Here is a 17,712-nt window from a genome sequence, read left to right on the forward strand (position 1 = left end):
GTCTGCGTGTGTGAGTGCGCGTGTCTGCGTGTGAGAGTGCGTGTGTCTGCGTGTGAGTGCGCGTGTCTGCGTGTGTGAGTGCGCGTGTCTGCGTGTGTGAGTGCGCGTGTCTGCGTGTGTGAGTGCGCGTGTCTGCGTGTGAGAGTGCGTGTCTGCGTGTGAGAGTGCGTGTCTGCGTGTGAGAGTGCGTGTCTGCGTGTGTCTGCGTGTGAGAGTGCGTGTCTGTGCGTGTCTGCGGGTGTGCGTGCGTGTCTGCGGGTGTGAGTGCGTGTCTGCGTGTGAGAGTGTGTCTGCGTGTGAGTGCGTGTCTGCGTGTGAGAGTGCGTGTCTGAGTGCGTGTCTGCGTGTGAGAGTGCGTGTCTGCGTGTCTGTGCGTGTCTGCGTGTGAGAGTGCGTGTGAGAGTGCGTGTCTGCGGGTGTGCGTGCGTGTCTGCGGGTGTGAGTGCGTGTCTGCGGGTGTGAGTGCGTGTCTGCGTGTCTGTGCGTGTCTGCGGGTGTGCGTGCGTGTCTGCGGGTGTGAGTGCGTGTCTGCGGGTGTGAGTGCGTGTCTGCGGGTGTGCGTGCGTGTCTGCGGGTGTGCGTGCGTGTCTGCGGGTGTGCGTGCGTGTCTGCGGGTGTGCGTGCGTGCGTGTCTGCGGGTGTGCGTGCGTGCGTGTCTGCGGGTGTGCGTGCGTGCGTGTCTGCGGGTGTGCGTGCGTGTCTGCGGGTGTGCGTGCGTGTCTGCGGGTGTGCGTGCGTGTCTGCGGGTGTGCGTGCGTGTCTGCGGGTGTGCGTGCGTGTCTGCGGGTGTGCGTGCGTGTCTGCGGGTGTGCGTGCGTGCGTGTCTGCGGGTGTGCGTGCGTGCGTGTCTGCGGGTGTGCGTGCGTGCGTGTCTGCGGGTGTGCGTGCGTGTCTGCGGGTGTGCGTGCGTGTCTGCGGGTGTGCGTGCGTGTCTGCGGGTGTGCGTGCGTGTCTGCGGGTGTGCGTGCGTGTCTGCGGGTGTGCGTGCGTGTCTGCGGGTGTGCGTGCGTGTCTGCGAGTGTGTGTATCTGTGTCTGTGAGTGTGCGTGCGTGTCTGCGGGTGTGCGTGCGTGTCTGCGAGTGTGTGTATCTGTGTCTGCGGGTGTGCGTGCGTGTCTGCGGGTGTGCGTGCGTGTCTGCGGGTGTGCGTGCGTGTCTGCGGGTGTGCGTGCGTGTCTGCGAGTGTGAGTGTGTGTCTGCGAGTGTGAGTGTGTGTCTGCGAGTGTGAGTGCGTGTCTGCGAGTGTGAGTGCGTGTCTGCGAGTGTGAGTGTGTGTCTGCGAGTGTGAGTGTGTGTCTGCGAGTGTGAGTGTGTGTCTGCGAGTGTGTGTATCTGTGTCTGTGAGTGTGTGTGTCTTGAGTGTGTGTGACACTGAACCAGACTGTGAGTGTGAGCAAGTGTGTTTGTGTGAGTGAGCATGGGTGAACTAATTAAATAATAATAATGGTGTTAAAGTACAGAGACAAATGGATGAAGAATTCACTATTTGTAAACAGCCTAATATATTAACAATGTAGAGACTACACTATTTTAACTATAACTTAACTATAAACTAATTGTTTGTTAATGATTTGGACTGCAAGTACCTTACCACTGTATACTTATTATAGAGTGTTACCCAGTACTCTAAAGCTTTTAACACTAAAATGCTCACCTTCAGCATCCTGGAGGTAATCTCTCCAATAGGTGACCACTCGGTTTTCATTTACTCGTCTATTGCTTCCCGTCTCCGACCATCTGATTTCAAACAGCTCATCCATGATGTCTGCTGATAGGTTCCTTGGAGTGTAGCAGAGGGCAGCATGAAAAGCTTCTGGATGTTGTTGGATCTTCTGGAGCACTCCAAGTGTTTTCAATCCATCTCTAAACCTAAATATACAAAATTGAGACAGAGAAGGTAATCTAACAGTATGTGTTTGGTGTGTGTGTGTGTGTGTGTGTGTGTGTGTTAACACTGCGTTACAATGAGCCCCTATTAAAAATATGCCATTATATTCTATACTTTTGTGAATTCTTTTGAGAAACCATGAAAAAAGGGTGAATAATGACAGAGTCAATGTTCAGAAATTATGAATTATTATTATGTTTTGAACTCTGCTGTATAGCTGTATTTAGCGATGTGTTTGTTGTCAAACTCAAATTTTTTTATATTTTTAATGATTCAAAAATGCCATTATTTTATTTTAAAAAGTTAATAATGGTATTTTGTTGACAAAATATTTGATTTTGTCTTGTATATTTTTTTGATTATATCAGGTAACATTTTAAGCTGTTATTGGGTCATGTTACATTGTGCCCCACCACATGTTACAATGTACCCCACCTATGGGGCATGTTGACACATTTCACTTCCATTCTTTTGGGGTAAATCAAGAAAAAAGTAAACACTCTATTAATGAAACAAAACTACATATTTGTACTAAACGTGTGCAATTAATGTGGGAAAATATAAATACTCTGAACCCCAAGTGGATTTACACAAACTGAGTCAAAAAGCGCTAGGTTGTGCCCCGCTCTCCCTTACCGAGGTAAACCTAAAAGAGTAACTAAAATAATGAACAAGCAAAAACGCATATAAACCTATTTGTCCACTAGACTAAGAGAGCACAGTATTCACTGAGACGAGATGTACCTTTCAAAGGGACCACGGACACGGTGAACCACTTGATACATTAGGACATCCTCCAGTAATGGATTCTTGTCCATCAAACTTGTAAGAGGTCTTAGGCAGCCAGCATGAGACAAGTAATCTGTCAAAGGCTCAGTAGATGTCTGAAGCTCCTCCACTGTTCTGGATTCAGAAATCTGGTTCCAAATACAAACAAAACAAATTATATATTTATTTAATTTTTTAAAACAAATAAATCGTACATTAGACAAGTAGAAAAAGTATAAGTGCCCACAAACCCGTTTCAGTTTTTCGTAGAGTTCATTGTCTGCAATGTCCTCAATGACTGGTCTGCTCATCTCTGGTCCTTTAACTAAGCAGCTGAAAAGAGTTTCAGAGAGGAAACATGGTGGTGGGCCTCCATGAACCAGGCTGACAGCAATGGATCGACCAGCAAAAAAATATTTGTCATCCCGCACAGCTGTAAAATGAGAATAAAAGTCTAATCAGGCAACTACCACTTTGTTATAATACTGTGGGGCCCAAAATAAATATTATGAGATTAATTCAGCAAATTCATTATTAGGCTACTATCATTTTAACTGACTCAATGCAATTATACATACCAAAGGAATCAAGGGCCAAGTTCAAGCTCAAACATTTCAGAATGAGATAGTGCTTCCATAAGTAAGCGTAAAAATTCTCGTCGGGGGCCACCAAGATCAACAGCCTCTTCGGTTGTTCCCTTGTCATCCGAGAATTTGATGCACATTGTGTGGTTTGGGTTGTATGACATTCTTCGAAAGCCTCGAATAGCTCCATCAAGCACTGCTGCACGATTGATATTGAATTTGCAAATGCCTGTGTTTTTAATCTTTTCACCAAGTTCTTTTAAGATTTCACTTATGGAGACATCTTCTATAGGGCGTCTAAAATGACAATAACAGAAAAGAAATCTTTCAGAACATGTTTAGATGGACAGCAATAATCCAAATATTCATCTGATTAGACGGCTATTATTAGAATGTAAACAAATGTTCATGAATCCAAAGGCAATACTTACAAGTAAAAATATTCAACCCAGATACCATCAACTTTTCCCATTTGTTGCAGTACATACAACATGCATTTACGCTAAACACTTCTAAACCATGACATAAGCTAAATTGGTAAGCTCTTTACATTGTCAAAATGTATCATGTAGTAAAAAGTCACCTACAGTTCTTAAAAAAAGCTCCAACTTCACTAACCGACCTTGATTTGAAAAAGACTCCAGATGATGTTATCAAAAGTTCAGTAAAATTATTGCTTTAATTTAGCATAATGCACTTACGTCTGGTCCTCAATACTGGCAATAATAGCAGTGTACAGTTCGTCATCTTCATCTTCATCCAACGAGTCATTAATGAGGTTAATGTAAGTTCCATAATCATTTTGCCAGCGCCTGGAGGTGGGGCTTTTCGATTGTGGCGTTTCTTGTTGGCTGCTGGAAGAGGCCTGGGCATTTGTTGATGGTTGTTCAACGTGTGTTGAAATGGATATTGCCATGGCATGGGACTCTGTTGCAGGTAGCTCCGCTGTTGAGGTTTTAGCACTTACTGAAACAAAGGTGGGATTCCCTGCATGTTTTTTGCATGACTTAGAGGAATGTGATGGCCACTCATCATCTGTATCTAACTCCTCTTCCTCACAGTTTTCTTCAGAATCTGATGTTTCTCCATACACAGACTACAAAAACAAATTAGCAGTAGTCAAACTTGTGATCAGTCAAACGCTTCCGTAGCCTGATGGCAAAGACTGAAAGACTCAGGAGGAGTTTCTTCCCCCAGGCCATCAGACTCCTGAACTCAGTCACATGACTTCACTTCACCCCGCACACGCATAAACATACGTTTTTTTAACATTAACATCCACATACTGCAATTGCACTGCACTTTACTTTCCTATTGTTACTGCGTAACAACCTGTAATAAACCTTGCACATTATACTTCTTTATATATACATATATATATATTTTATGTTAACCACTTATTTTTAAGTCTACAGTTTATCTCACTTATCATATCCACATATTTTTTATATTTTTATTTTATCTTATTTCCTATTTTTATCTTTACTTGATTTATTTATAATTCTACTTATGTTAATACTTTTTATTCTAATTTTATTCTATTTCTATTTTAATTTCTTGTAACTGTTATTTGCACTGTCCATGGAGCGGACCTGTTTACATTTCACTGCCAGTTGTATATTGTGTATATAACTGTGTATGTGACAAATAAAACTCTTGAATCTTGATCAGTGCTATTGTGCACTGTTTTCACACATTTGTGTGAAATTGATGCCAAAAAGTAGGGCAAAATAATGAAACTATTAACCTTTTGGAAATACACTTAATTATAAAGTAAAAAATACTTTATGATTAAAATTAATTCAGTTTAATGGCTTATACTTACTTGAAGTGGCTCTGATGGTCTCAAATAAAGAGAAGATCGTTTGAAAACTTTCTGAATCATATTGCCATCAAGCTTCTGACCTTCATGGAATGTAGGAGCAACAAGTTTGTTGCCACAAGGCAAGAGGATTTCAAGACTGACAGGCAAAAATAATAGAAGAGTAAAACTTTGATAATATTTAATAAAATTTGATTAAACACTTGAGGCTAAACACAACAGTTCTAGCATGAGATCAAGCTTGGCATTTTAAAACCTTAACCAGTTGTACACACCTGCATATGCATGATTACAAACCAACTTACCCCACACCACATGGAATTTTGCTTTTAAATGCCTCATGCATTTTATTCATGACTGTTCTGTAGTCCCACGTTTTATCAAACTCAAAAGCACTTATTATGTGGCCCTTTTCATACAACTTCTGCTTCGTCCTCTGCTTGACCACATTGTTTTCTTTGGGGTGTGTCAGTAGAATTATATCTTTATTATAAATTCTATGATATGGTGGTTTTGGCCTGGAAAAAAAAAAGTTAAATGTCATACAAGTGCTATTAGTTTCTGTAACCCCACTTGTCTGTCAGAAAATGTGAAGACACAAAGAAGAGGATGGCCACTGTGAATGTTGGTAATTGTGTAACGAAACACACACACACACACACACACACACACACACACACACACACACACACACACACACACACACACACACACACACACACACACACACACACACACACACACACACACACACACACACACACACACACACACACACACACACACACACACACACACACACACACACACACACACACACACACACACACACACACACACACACACACACACACACACACACACACACACACACACACACACACACACACACACACACACACACACACACACACACACACACACACACACACACACACACACAGCCCCTAAACCTACCCATCACAGGAGACTGTGCAGTTCACTTTCTGTGAAAAAAAACTTGTTCTGTGTGATTTATAAATATTTTGAAAAGTGAGGACATGGGGAACGTCCTCATATTTCACCCTCTTTTTGTAATACCCATGACATTATACACATTTGTGTCCTGATATTTCACAAAAACATGCCCCCCCCCCCCATTTAATGGTTTTAAATGGGTTCAGTATTGAATATAAAAAAATATGAAGAAAAAGAAAAAGTGAGAAAAAATATATAAATCCAGTTTTGTAGACAAGAGTGTAACTATTTTGTTTTGTGTAAAAACAACAATACACAAACTTTTTGTATACTAATAAACTGTCAGAAGATGGGATATCGTTTGTCCGATTAGTTCATGTGTCTGTTAGGCTCTTATGTTCCAAAAACAATAATTCATGTAAATGAATTCATTGACTCACAGTTTTCCAAATGAGTAAAAAAAAAAGAAAAGTATTATTACTCGCATCATCACTAATTGAAAATAAAAGACTTTAGCATTTTAGCAGGAAAAGGCAGATTCATGTGCTGGCATTTTTCCAAAAGGAGACGCGCGGAAGTCTTTATCTATGGTGCACACTTGGTGTGCTTGGACATCGTACAAGAAAATATATATTTTTTCAATTAATAAAACACAAGTAGCCTACTATTTTAAACACTTTATTATAATTTATATACTTTATTATTATTTATATAGCTGTGCAGAAAAATTAACTTTAAAGAAAACAATTTGCCATTTCCACTCCCTAATATAGCTCCTCACGTTTTGCTTTTGGGTCATTCCATGTCAAATCAACCAAATTTCTGAAACTTTCCCGGCTCAAATTTGTGATTTTGTTCATATTTTTTTCTGAAGAAAGACAAACATGAATAGTGATGAAAGCCAAAGTATTAAATGTCACAGATGTATATTCACTGTTTTGTAGAGGAGGGTCAATATTTGGAGCCAAATTACAGGAGGGCAAAAATGACTTTAAAAAGACGGCAGCATTATTTTATTATTTTTACACAGAGATTGGTAGATCTATTAGTGAAATCTGATGAATTTATCAATCTGTGTCATTATATGCCAACGGTGACCGTTCAAACATGGGGAAAAGCTCTTTAAAAAAAAAAAAAATTATATAGCACATTTAAACACAGCAAACATGGCTGACCAAAGTGCTGAACAATACACAAGTTAAAGAAACAAGGACATAGCCCAACATTTAAGACATAAAATCACAGTAAATTAAAAGCTATAGAGAAAAAGTAGGTTTTAAGAGAAGATTTAAAAGTGGTTACAGACTGAGCCGATCTGATATCGTCCGGAAGGCTATTCCATAGCCTAGGGCCGGCAATAGCAAAGGCTCTGTCTCCTCTGTGTTTTAATCGAGATCTGGGGACAGATAAAAGTCTCTGTGGGATTATGTGGACAGAGTAGCTCAGACAAATAGCTCGGTGCTAGGTTATTTAATGATTTGAAGACAAAGAGTAGAATTTTAAAATCATTTCTGAGATGCACAGGTAACCAATGTAGTGATTTTAGAATTGGAGATACGTGATCAAATTTGCGCTTTCTTTTGAGGAACTTTGCTGTGGCATTCTGTACTAGTTGAAGTCGAGCAATAAAATTTTTGGACATACTGCTCACTTGTTGGTTATAGTAACAAGACCTTCTCACCTGGCTCAAATGTACGGGATCTGGCTGTTCGTCATACCACTCTTTTTGGCGTGCTTGAGACTGCCGAAGGTTCTCGTGCAAGGGCTGTTGTCTTCTGCAGATGCTCTCTCATCTTTAACACATAAGAGAGAATGTTTTTCTTGCCTGGTTTATCAGTGGCCTCCCAGCTCTCTCTCAGTACATCCAGAGGCCCTCTGACCTGGTGAGCATACAGCAGTTCAAATGGCGAGAAACCTGTTGATGCCTGAGGCACCTCCCTATATGCAAACAGGAGGAATGGAAGCCACTTGTCCCAGTCCTTGCCAGTGTCAGAAATATACTTCCTCAGCATGGATTTCAAGGACTGGTTAAAGCATTCGACCAGACCGTCGGTCTGAGGGAGGTAAGGGGTGGTTCGCACTCTCTTTATGCCCATTAATTGATATACTTTTTGTAGAGTGTGACTCATAAAGTTTGGGCCCTGATCTGTGACCACTTCCCGAGGTATGCCAACCTGCGAGAAAAATCGTAGGAGTACAGTGGCTATTTGCTTAGCTGTGACCTCTCTTAGTGAGTATGCCTCAGGGTACCTGGTAGCATAATCACAAATGACCAAGATAAATCGGTTCCCTCTCTGACTCTTTTCCACTGGCCCAACTATGTCAACTCCTATTCGCTCAAAAGGAGTGTCAACTACCGGAAGTGGTATGAGTGGTGCATAGGCAGGGGCACGGCCAGTAGTGAGCTGGCACTCTGGACATGATTTACAGAACTCTTTAACCTCACTGTACATCTTTGGCCAGTAAAATCTTTTGGCATTTCGCATTAATGTCTTCATAAAAGCCAAGTGACCTGCCCAGGGAATAGAATGCCCAAGTTCTAACACCTCCTTCCTGTGTGCCTTTGGTACTATCAGCTGCAGTCCGTCGACAAAAGACCATTTTGCACCACAAAAGTCTCCCCAAACAGAGATACAACACCCTCATTTTCCTCAGTCTGTTTAAAACATTCAGTTAAGGTTGAGTCATCACGCTGAAGCTGGGCTAGGTTACCAGGGACAACTATGTCAGCTTCAGTGAGTTCGGGTTCTTCTTCCCCTACCTCAGCTTGCTCTGAAGTTTCCAACAACTCCTCCACCCACTCCCTTCGGTTCTGTAGTCTTTCCTGCTCTGTAGGCCTTGATTCACCTAAGCTAGTCTCAGAGCTGAAGGGCAATTCTTGCAGTGTGTCTGGGGTTGTTTCTGGGAGCTGTGGAACCTGAGTAAGCTGCTTTGCTTGGGATCTTGTAACAATCCCACACCATACAGTCTCTTTCAACAATTCAGCTAGCGCTGGGAAGTCAGTACCTAACAGGACAGGATAGGGCAGCTTGGTTGCAACACCACATTCATCAGATATGACTGATTACAGGCCTCAATATAAACCTCAGCAGTGGGCAACTTAGTGCTATCCCCATGCACACAACACACTGTTACTGTGCCTCCTTCACTCCAGGAATCTCTGGGTACAGGGGCGTAAATTTCATCTAACAGTTGGGGGGGACGATAAACATGAAATTTCTCAAGAGCAATTTTTGAAGGGGACACAAATAATAAAGCCAAAATCGTACTTGTAAGGATATGTGTACCACAAAAAAAAATATATAATAATATTTAAAAAAAAAAAAAAAAACATTTTGTGCTTATTTGGCGTTTTGGTGCACTGAAAAATGATCTAATGTCCGTTTTTCTTTTCTCTGTCATTTTATCTGACCAACAACACAAAGCGATAGTTGTTTAAATATGAGTAAGGTTCCCCACGCAGTCATATTATAATTATTAAATTATCTCGTATCCTACACATAGTATTTTATACTATGATATTCAGATCTTTAGATATTCAACTGCAGCAAGCCCAACACAGATCTGGCGGAGCGGCCGTCCGCATATAGCCTACTTTAGATTTAGAATTAGCGCCAATTCGAGGGCGGGTTCGGGTTGCTTGAATTATGGGTTCATTAGCCTATTATTCTTAATGAAAAACACAGCAAGAAAACAGTACAATGACACACTCCCTTAAATAGGCACTTTTACATGTCGCTTTGAAACCAAATGTTCCGCGATCATCTTGTCTGTCAGCTGTTTGCTCTGGTGATTAATGAAATCTGACTCTCGTTCGGCTCGTGCTGTATTGAGCAGACACGTTCAGTTTTTAATTGTTGTGTCTGTTCTCTAACTAAACAAAATTATTTTATTACTATAAAAATGAAAACGACGGTGGCCCGGGGCGGTGCCGCGGTGGGCAAGTGATGTTAACAGTGTTTTGCCTAATCTGTATTAAAGAGAAAAGAGTCCGAAAGAGTTCATCTGATGTTTAAAGTGAATAAAATAGTATTGACAGCTTACTGGAGTTTCATAACTGCTGTCTGAAGGGCTTGTTGTCTCCCCAAACTTGTTGTAGTTTTTTTTACGTTCTATGGGTAACGTTAAGTTAGTTGAGGTGCGCGGTGGATCAAACCACTGTGGGGCAAGGGGGGAGGGGGGAACTCAACATTTTTCTAAACTTAAACGCATTTTTTTGTCCTGTTTGCTTTTGTATTGTTTTACTACTTACACATGTATTTTAAGTATATATCATTATATTATTTACAATACTCAGCATGGTTTTTAGGGGGGGACAGCCCTCAGATTGGGGGGGTCCTGTCCCCCCCGTCCCCCCCGTGATTTACGCCCCTGTCTGGGTATACATCAGGCCTGTACCAGTGTATGGGAACAACCTGTGTCCACCAAAGCTGAAAGGGGTTTACCATTTAACAGTACAGTGATGATTGGCTCCCGATCAGGCTGCGTTTGTAACTGTTCTGGCCGGGGCACGTAACAAAGACCAGCTGTCTTGGGCTTTTTAAGTGGGCAAAGGGGCCTAGTATGACCTGGCTCACCACAGTTATAACATACAACACTCTCTCCCTTAACTGTTGTCTGGGGCTCTGGGGCAGATGTTGTGGCTTTAGCATAGGATCTTAGGACCACTTTGAGAGTTTGAACCCACCCCCAACCCTTCAGACTTACCCTTCGAAGAGTGTAGGATGCCAGCGTATCGGGTAGTACCTGGTCCCTTCCGGGCAGCAATGTAGGCCTCGACCAGGGTTGCCGCCTCTGCAGCAGTGTCAGGATTTCTCTCCTTTACCCAGGTCCTCACCTCAGGGTAAAACACTTGCAGGTACTGCTCCAGTACTAGGGTCTCCATAACGTCCCTCTTATTACTTTGTTCATAGTGTACCCATTTGGAGAACAAGTCCTGCAGTTGGATGTAGAGTTCTGTAGGGGTCTCATCAGCAGGGGTACCAAGGGACCGGAATCTTAACCGGTATGTCTCAGCACTGATTTCACATTTTTTTTTAGAATTGCAGCTTTCACTTGGTCATAGTCTCTGGTTTGTGAGGGGTTCATAGCCACAAAAGCACTTCGGGCCTTGCCTGTTAACAAGGGAATTAGGCGGACAGCCTAGTCTCCCCTTGGCCACTGATACACCTCTACAAGTCTTTCAAAAGTGGTTAGGTAGTGTTCAATATCATCACTGTCCTCGAGCTTGGCTATGCGAGGGTCATGGTCTATCACCCGCATTTCAGCTCCATGTTTTTTTCGCTCCATGTCTAGCTGCAGTTGGGTGACCTGGTGACTGAGAACCTTGTAATTCTGCTCACGGCGAGCAGTCTCTCTCTCCTGCTTCTCATCCCGGTCCTTTTGACACTGCATGAATGACTGGAACATTTGTGACAGCGCTGTGATGGCAGCATCTCCCCCAGTGGCTGGGACTTCCACAGGCCGCAATCGCTCCTCTGCAACACCTCCAACAGCACCTTGGTCAATCTCTGCATCTGTGCCCTCCATAGGCTGAGTCCTAGTTTTGGGTGGCATGTCAGCAGGGGAACAATTTATACAGGCACGTCACTCACTGGTGAGAGATCCCACTTCTGACACCATATGTAGGGATGCCAACCAGTTGGAGTGGAAAAGGAAATGACGTGCTGTACAAAAAGTTAATGCGAAATCCAAAAAGGGTGTTTTATTGGAAGGTGCAAAAATATTTACAGTGCAGGAGAAAACAAGAATAAATAAAAACTGTATAAAAAGGAAACAAAACAGCAACAATGTGCTAATTTAGCTAAACCAAAGGGCCCAAGTTTGCAACACTGCTCAGTATGTGCTTCCACTGAGTCCATAATCAGAAGTGAAATCCTCTCAGCCAGCAAGCCTATTTATAGGCTGAAGCCCCACCTACAGGGCATACCAAGTAATAGAAACAAATTTAAATGTTTGTAACAATAAAATTAAATACTATATTAACCCATTTTAACAAGACAAACTTCCAAACAGCTAATACAGCAACCATTAAGGAGTTTAACATACAATTAAATGGCAAAACATCTGTTGCTAAATTCTACCCCTCTGACATCACACCAAAATGGTAGCTTCCACAGGAAGTGATGTGCTGCTGTTTTAAAAGACAGTTTGACCTAAACGAAGGGTTTGATTGTACAGAGTGGGTTGGTGAACCGGGAAGTTTAACTGCAAGAAGGTTTGTGAAAATGTTGTGGGGAAAATAAAAAGTAATTATAACATGAGCTATTGTGTTCTGGCATTTTGTTATGTAGAAACAATGAAAAACTTAAGAAAACTAGAACAAGACACAGCAGAAACCAATTTTAGACTGAACAAAACAAAAACTCCATAACACCTTCCTAATGTGTACACAGATGTTAATATTGCCGGCAATGCATAGTACAAGTGAAATGGGTGAATGTTTGCAAGTCCAAATTTAGATAGTCAACAGGTTAACCTGTGACAGGGTCACTCACACAGCTGATACCTTTTTCTTTTAAAGAGGAATATCTGAAGAATAAATAATGTTAAAACTAGAAATGTATCATCTATTTTTTTTCTATCAACATGATTGCATTACATTCCTATCTGAGTGCCATATTATTTTTCTAAAGTTTTCATACTTGTAATTCTAAGAGTATTCAATATATCTTAAAGCTACACTGTGTAACTTTTTTAGTCTATTCTTAGCTAAAAACACTTAGTTCTTTCAAAAATATATGTGCTCATTAATGTATATTTACTTCTTTCAAGTAATAAAGTATTCTCGTAAGTTTATAATATGCCATTGAAAATACATAAGGTAATGGGATCTAACGGTGGTCGCCATGTTGCTCCTCCATCTTGAAAGTACATTAGCCAACGAGGGACATACCCGTAAATTCAAGCTTCGCCATTCGCGTTTTAACCGGTTTTAACACTGTGCGCGTCAACTTGTTCAGACTTGTCTGGTGCATGCGCAGAGAGTTTTCATCTCAGCAGCTCCAGTAACAGAGTTATACGGAGTTTTCCTGGCTTGTTTATTCCTCAAAAGTCTGTTTTTCCTTGTGTGGTATTTCTGTGCGTTAATAACTCCGTAAGTAATAATAGTTATTGTCATTGTGGATGTGTTTCAGAGTGTGTCATCGCGTAATTCAGTTGATGTCACCTCAGAAGTATTTTTGTGTCAACATACAATAGCATAATGCTCACCTATTTGAATAATCATTCAGTTATTAACAATGTTTATTCGTTTATAGAAAATATTTGCTTGTAATGTATGTTGATGGAAATATGTATCAGGTCTGATCAGCATATTAACACTTGTTATACAGAGCTAAACCTGCGCACACACTTTTGTAACCGGACACCGCTTGTTAGCAGCGGCAGCTCCACTCCTTTTAATGCAGCTGCATTTAGCGCCTATATATGGTACAATAAGCTCTGGTTTACGGTTACATTATACAAATGTAACTTATAAGTGTAGTTATACAGTTCTTAACTGTGTATATTCTGTCATGTCATTATCATGTATATTTACCATCCTAATTTGTTCTCTCACAGAAACCACATTTATGTACATATCCATGCAAACCTGTTTATGCCTTGCAATTGGATGAATTGATTGAATAAACATTACTATCATCAAAGTTCACTCTGGATTAGCTGCAGTTCTTTCTAGCCGAATAATTAGGCCAGTTGAGTTCCAACCATCCCACTGCGCACAGAATATCCCACAGGCACCGTGTCGAATGTGGACGAGGTCGAACAGGAAGCCATATTAATCTTGGACTAAATCGGCCACCGTAGGAGTTAAAACGAAATCGGAATTGAACAGAACAGAAACTAAAATTCACTGGATGGTCATATACCAGTTCACCACTAGATGGGGGAAAATATCACACAGTGTAGCTTTAATAGCCGATTCTCTTAATTCATTTTTCTTTTGAAATCAACCTGCAGGTGAAAATTGTGACATTTAATATTTTGGCTTTCATCACTATTTATGTTTGACTTTCTTTGAAATCTTAGCCGGGGAGCCGGGGACCTCTGGTTGAGCTGACACCAAATGACCCTTTTGGATTTTTTATAAAATGACTATTATATCAAATTTTAGCACCTCTATTGAACTGAAGTAAAGTGTAGGATAAGTCAAAAAGTCTCGCCCTAACAGCCTTGAAGGGTTATTTAATTCTTTTTTAAATAGTTAACTACTTAAAAACACTTTTCTTATTCGTGTCTGTTGCTGTTACAGGTCTCGTCTGCATTTACTGTACAGCACTTATTGCGTTTAATTTAAGCTGCACGCTTATACATTGAGAATCACATTTTATTTTGTTTAAAAATAGAGGTCACGATTTTGAGCAGACAACTTAAAATAACGTAATTTACTGGAGGCTCTTACAAAAAAATTAATTGCTGCAGTCTATAATAGTTTAATTAATTTTAATTAATTAAAAAAACATTCAATGACTCACTCATAAAGACTTCCCTTGTTTCATTACTGGATGAATCAGTGATTTTGAAGAATCTCTAGAATAAATGATTCAATGATAAATACATTTTTAACAGTCACTTGTCGCCACCTACTGGTATAACCATGTAATTGATACAATATAGTGTCCAGTTTCTTACAGAAGGTGATTTAGGTTACTCTATTTTGATAGTGACTATAAAGTGTTTATAGGCCTATCTGGCAAACCTTTATCTCAGTACTTTCTTCAATAATCTGAATTACTGTAAGACAGAAATAATGATACTGTGCTGTTTCATATCTATACATGACAACTGTGCTCTCTAGGTCAGAACCTGGTCTATATAATGTTCTCTATATATAGATCAGTGGTCAGAACGCAGATCTGATTCGAATGTTCGTTGACTTTAACAGACACGGGAGAATGGCTGTTGTTTCAGAATAAGATCGCGTGGGTGTTTGAATTGAGATCGCGATCTCTTTTAAAGATTAGTTGTGCAGCTGCTACGGTTATCACTGTCAATAATAGCAATTTCATCACTGAACAATTTCGCGGATTCACTCCCGTGATTGAATGCGTTTGTCACTGAAACTTTACAGTATATGTAGTCGCTGGTCCTCTAGAAGCACGACAATTTGTGAATGGATTATAGGGAAAGCAAGCAAAGAGAGCTCCCTTTATAGCGCGATTGAGCTCGATCACGCACTGCACTGCTCAGGCAATCTCTGGAATCCTGTGTCTCCTATTTGTGTGTTATATTAAAACTATTTGCGAGGGTGTACTCAGTATTTTGAATTCAAAACGTCGAATTTCACCAAGAGGTTACGCGTTTGCCTGTGAGAGAGCGTTGCCATAGCGTCATCATTCAGTTTCAAAACAAGCTGCGCTTTTAGATTCATACGAGCGGCCACAGTCATGTAGAATTTTCAGGTGCTCAAGGGGGACATTTTGGAAAAAGTGGGGGGGACATGAATTGTGCCACTGATTCTGAGTAATTCACAGTTGGTTTCGACACCTTTAGGGGAATTTACTGTATTACATTTAAAGTTCCAAAATTAGTATAAGTATACTATTAGTATGAAATACAGCCAAATAGTTAAATTGTTTAATTAGTTTATAGGGCAAATTAATATGCGTTTTGTTTGTTGATATAAGCGTGTGCTATGCAAAGGGCATTTGTTTATGTATATCTGAGCTGGTTTGGGCTGAAAACATGAAATGCTCAGAGTTTAATGGGTATGAGACCGAAGTCTAATGAACGTCAAACGTTAAACTAACTTTACTCCACCCTGTACCTGTATGATGGCAGATGGATTTCTGACTATGACAATAACTAATGCTTCACAATAATAACATCAACAGTAAAGCAGTGGATCAGTCATTCCATTTGAGCTGCAGTGCATGATAGGAACTGATGGAACCCGTGATGAATGCCAATAGTACTTCATTCATTTCCATTTAATTTGCATGTTTCTTCCCTCGGCTCTGTACAGTGAAGGACTTTCAGCTTTAGGCTTTACAGTGGCTATTTTATTGTTTACATGCACAACTTTTGTTTCAGTCGGACTGAATTCATTCCGATTGATGGATCTGAATCCGGCTCAGTCAGACCTGGTTCTGAAGATGGCGGAGCTGATGTGTGGTAAACTGGAGCCTGACAGCCGGGCCGAGTTTTGGGTGGAGGAAGCCGCCAGCCTCCTGCCGGGACATCCCACCGTCTTCAGTCTGAGGGTCAGTGCCCACATCACATCCGCCTGCTCTGAACACACTCGCTGTCCTCCGAGTTCACGCTTCTCTCTCTGTTGCAGGAGAAGCTTCTGAGCACACGAGGACAGAAAGGCTCCAACCAGCTGTACGAGCTGCTTCAGTCGGAGCTCAAGCTGCGGCCCGACGACACCTACATCAATGACAAGCTGGTGCGTCTGTACAGCGCAGACGGCCGGCACGAGGAGGCGGTGAAGCACTGTCTGGAGGTGGAGAAGACTGGCGCTCTGAGGGACCGTCTGGAGTGGTACGAGCTGCTGGTCAGCGTCCTTCAGGTCAGTGGGCGGCTTCAGCAGATCCAGGGAAGCTGGTGATATGACTCTGTGTGTGATCAATCTGCTGTGTTTCAGGAGTATCTCTGCCAGCCCAGCGTGGCGTCGAACGAGCAGGCGTCGCGCAAGTTTCACAAAGAGCTGCTGCTGGCGCTCTGCAGCCGCGTCAGACTGACCCTGATGGGGAAGGGCTGCGAGGAGAGCGCTGATGCTCTCTGGAGGTACGTCAACACAAGTCACCTTCATTTATTTAGTGCTTTTTACAATATAGATTGTTTCAAAGCAGCTTTACAGCGATAATAAGAAATGAATGGGAAGACAGATTGTTTTGGCTGTACATCAGCTCAAGGAAAAAGTAATTGTCCAGCTAAAGTAAGTTTTTGATTGATTTATTTCCGTTGTAAAAATCATTAGTTATTTATTTTGGGGCCACTTACACAAAACCATTTTCAACTAAAATGAAAACTCTCAATGCGTTCCAGCCGCTCATCCGCACAGCAACAGCACCCGGCGGCCAGAGAAACTGATTTTGAAATAGATTAGAAACAATATCGTTAGATGATAAGATGATGTAAACTGTGAATCTGTGAAAACGGTGACGGCATGCACGTAAGCATTATGTGTTAAGTCTATAGGCAAGCACGTCTACGTATATGCGCAGGTGCGTAGATTTTCTTTACAAAATTACTGCCAAATTACTTGTCTGGCATACATAATACAGTGTTTTTAGTCGTTTCCTAACGTTTTCATCTGTACAGAGGGAAAGTGAAGTGAACGAGGCCTTCACAGGGGATAGTCTAATTGACACGGTCTCTGCAGACACTTCAGGGTCATGTGTTGGTCTTCTCTGGGCGCTGGATACGGCCCGGATCCGGCTGACTGCAGTAAACCTCGGGATAAAACAGAGAGACTATCATTAGCATAGATGCCATTCTTCTGATGATGTCATGAGTACATCAGGTGTTAAGGGAAGTGTTCCCGGTTCCGGCTGACGTAGTTAATGCAGCCTAACAATCATTTCATTGCAAAGGTGTTCTATGTGTATGCCATAGTAAAGAGATGTGTTTTTAGTCTAGATTTAAACTGACAGAGTGTGTCTGCTTACCGAACAATGCTAGGAAGACTGTTCCAGAGTTTAGGAGCTAAATAGGAAAAGGATCGAGCGCCTGCAGTTGATTTGGAT

At 41.6% G+C, this 17,712-nt stretch overlaps 1 protein-coding gene across 1 annotated transcript in view; it reads left to right on the forward strand.

Annotated features, from left to right (window-relative positions):
- The window catches only part of LOC307129681 (ranBP2-like and GRIP domain-containing protein 3), a 96,118-nt gene that overhangs the window by 6,940 nt on the left and 71,466 nt on the right, over nucleotides 1–17,712 (forward strand). The window contains exons 2-4 of the mRNA XM_079822307.1: nucleotides 16,055–16,224; nucleotides 16,302–16,532; nucleotides 16,608–16,750. Coding sequence (XP_079678433.1) covers nucleotides 16,078–16,224; nucleotides 16,302–16,532; nucleotides 16,608–16,750 — 521 coding nt within the window. The 5' untranslated portion in view covers nucleotides 16,055–16,077. The remainder of the gene's footprint in view (nucleotides 1–16,054; nucleotides 16,225–16,301; nucleotides 16,533–16,607; nucleotides 16,751–17,712) is intronic.

Source organism: Gobio gobio (genome assembly GCF_949357685.1).
Source record: "Gobio gobio genome assembly, chromosome: 7".
NCBI classification, from domain to species: domain Eukaryota; kingdom Metazoa; phylum Chordata; class Actinopteri; order Cypriniformes; family Gobionidae; genus Gobio; species Gobio gobio.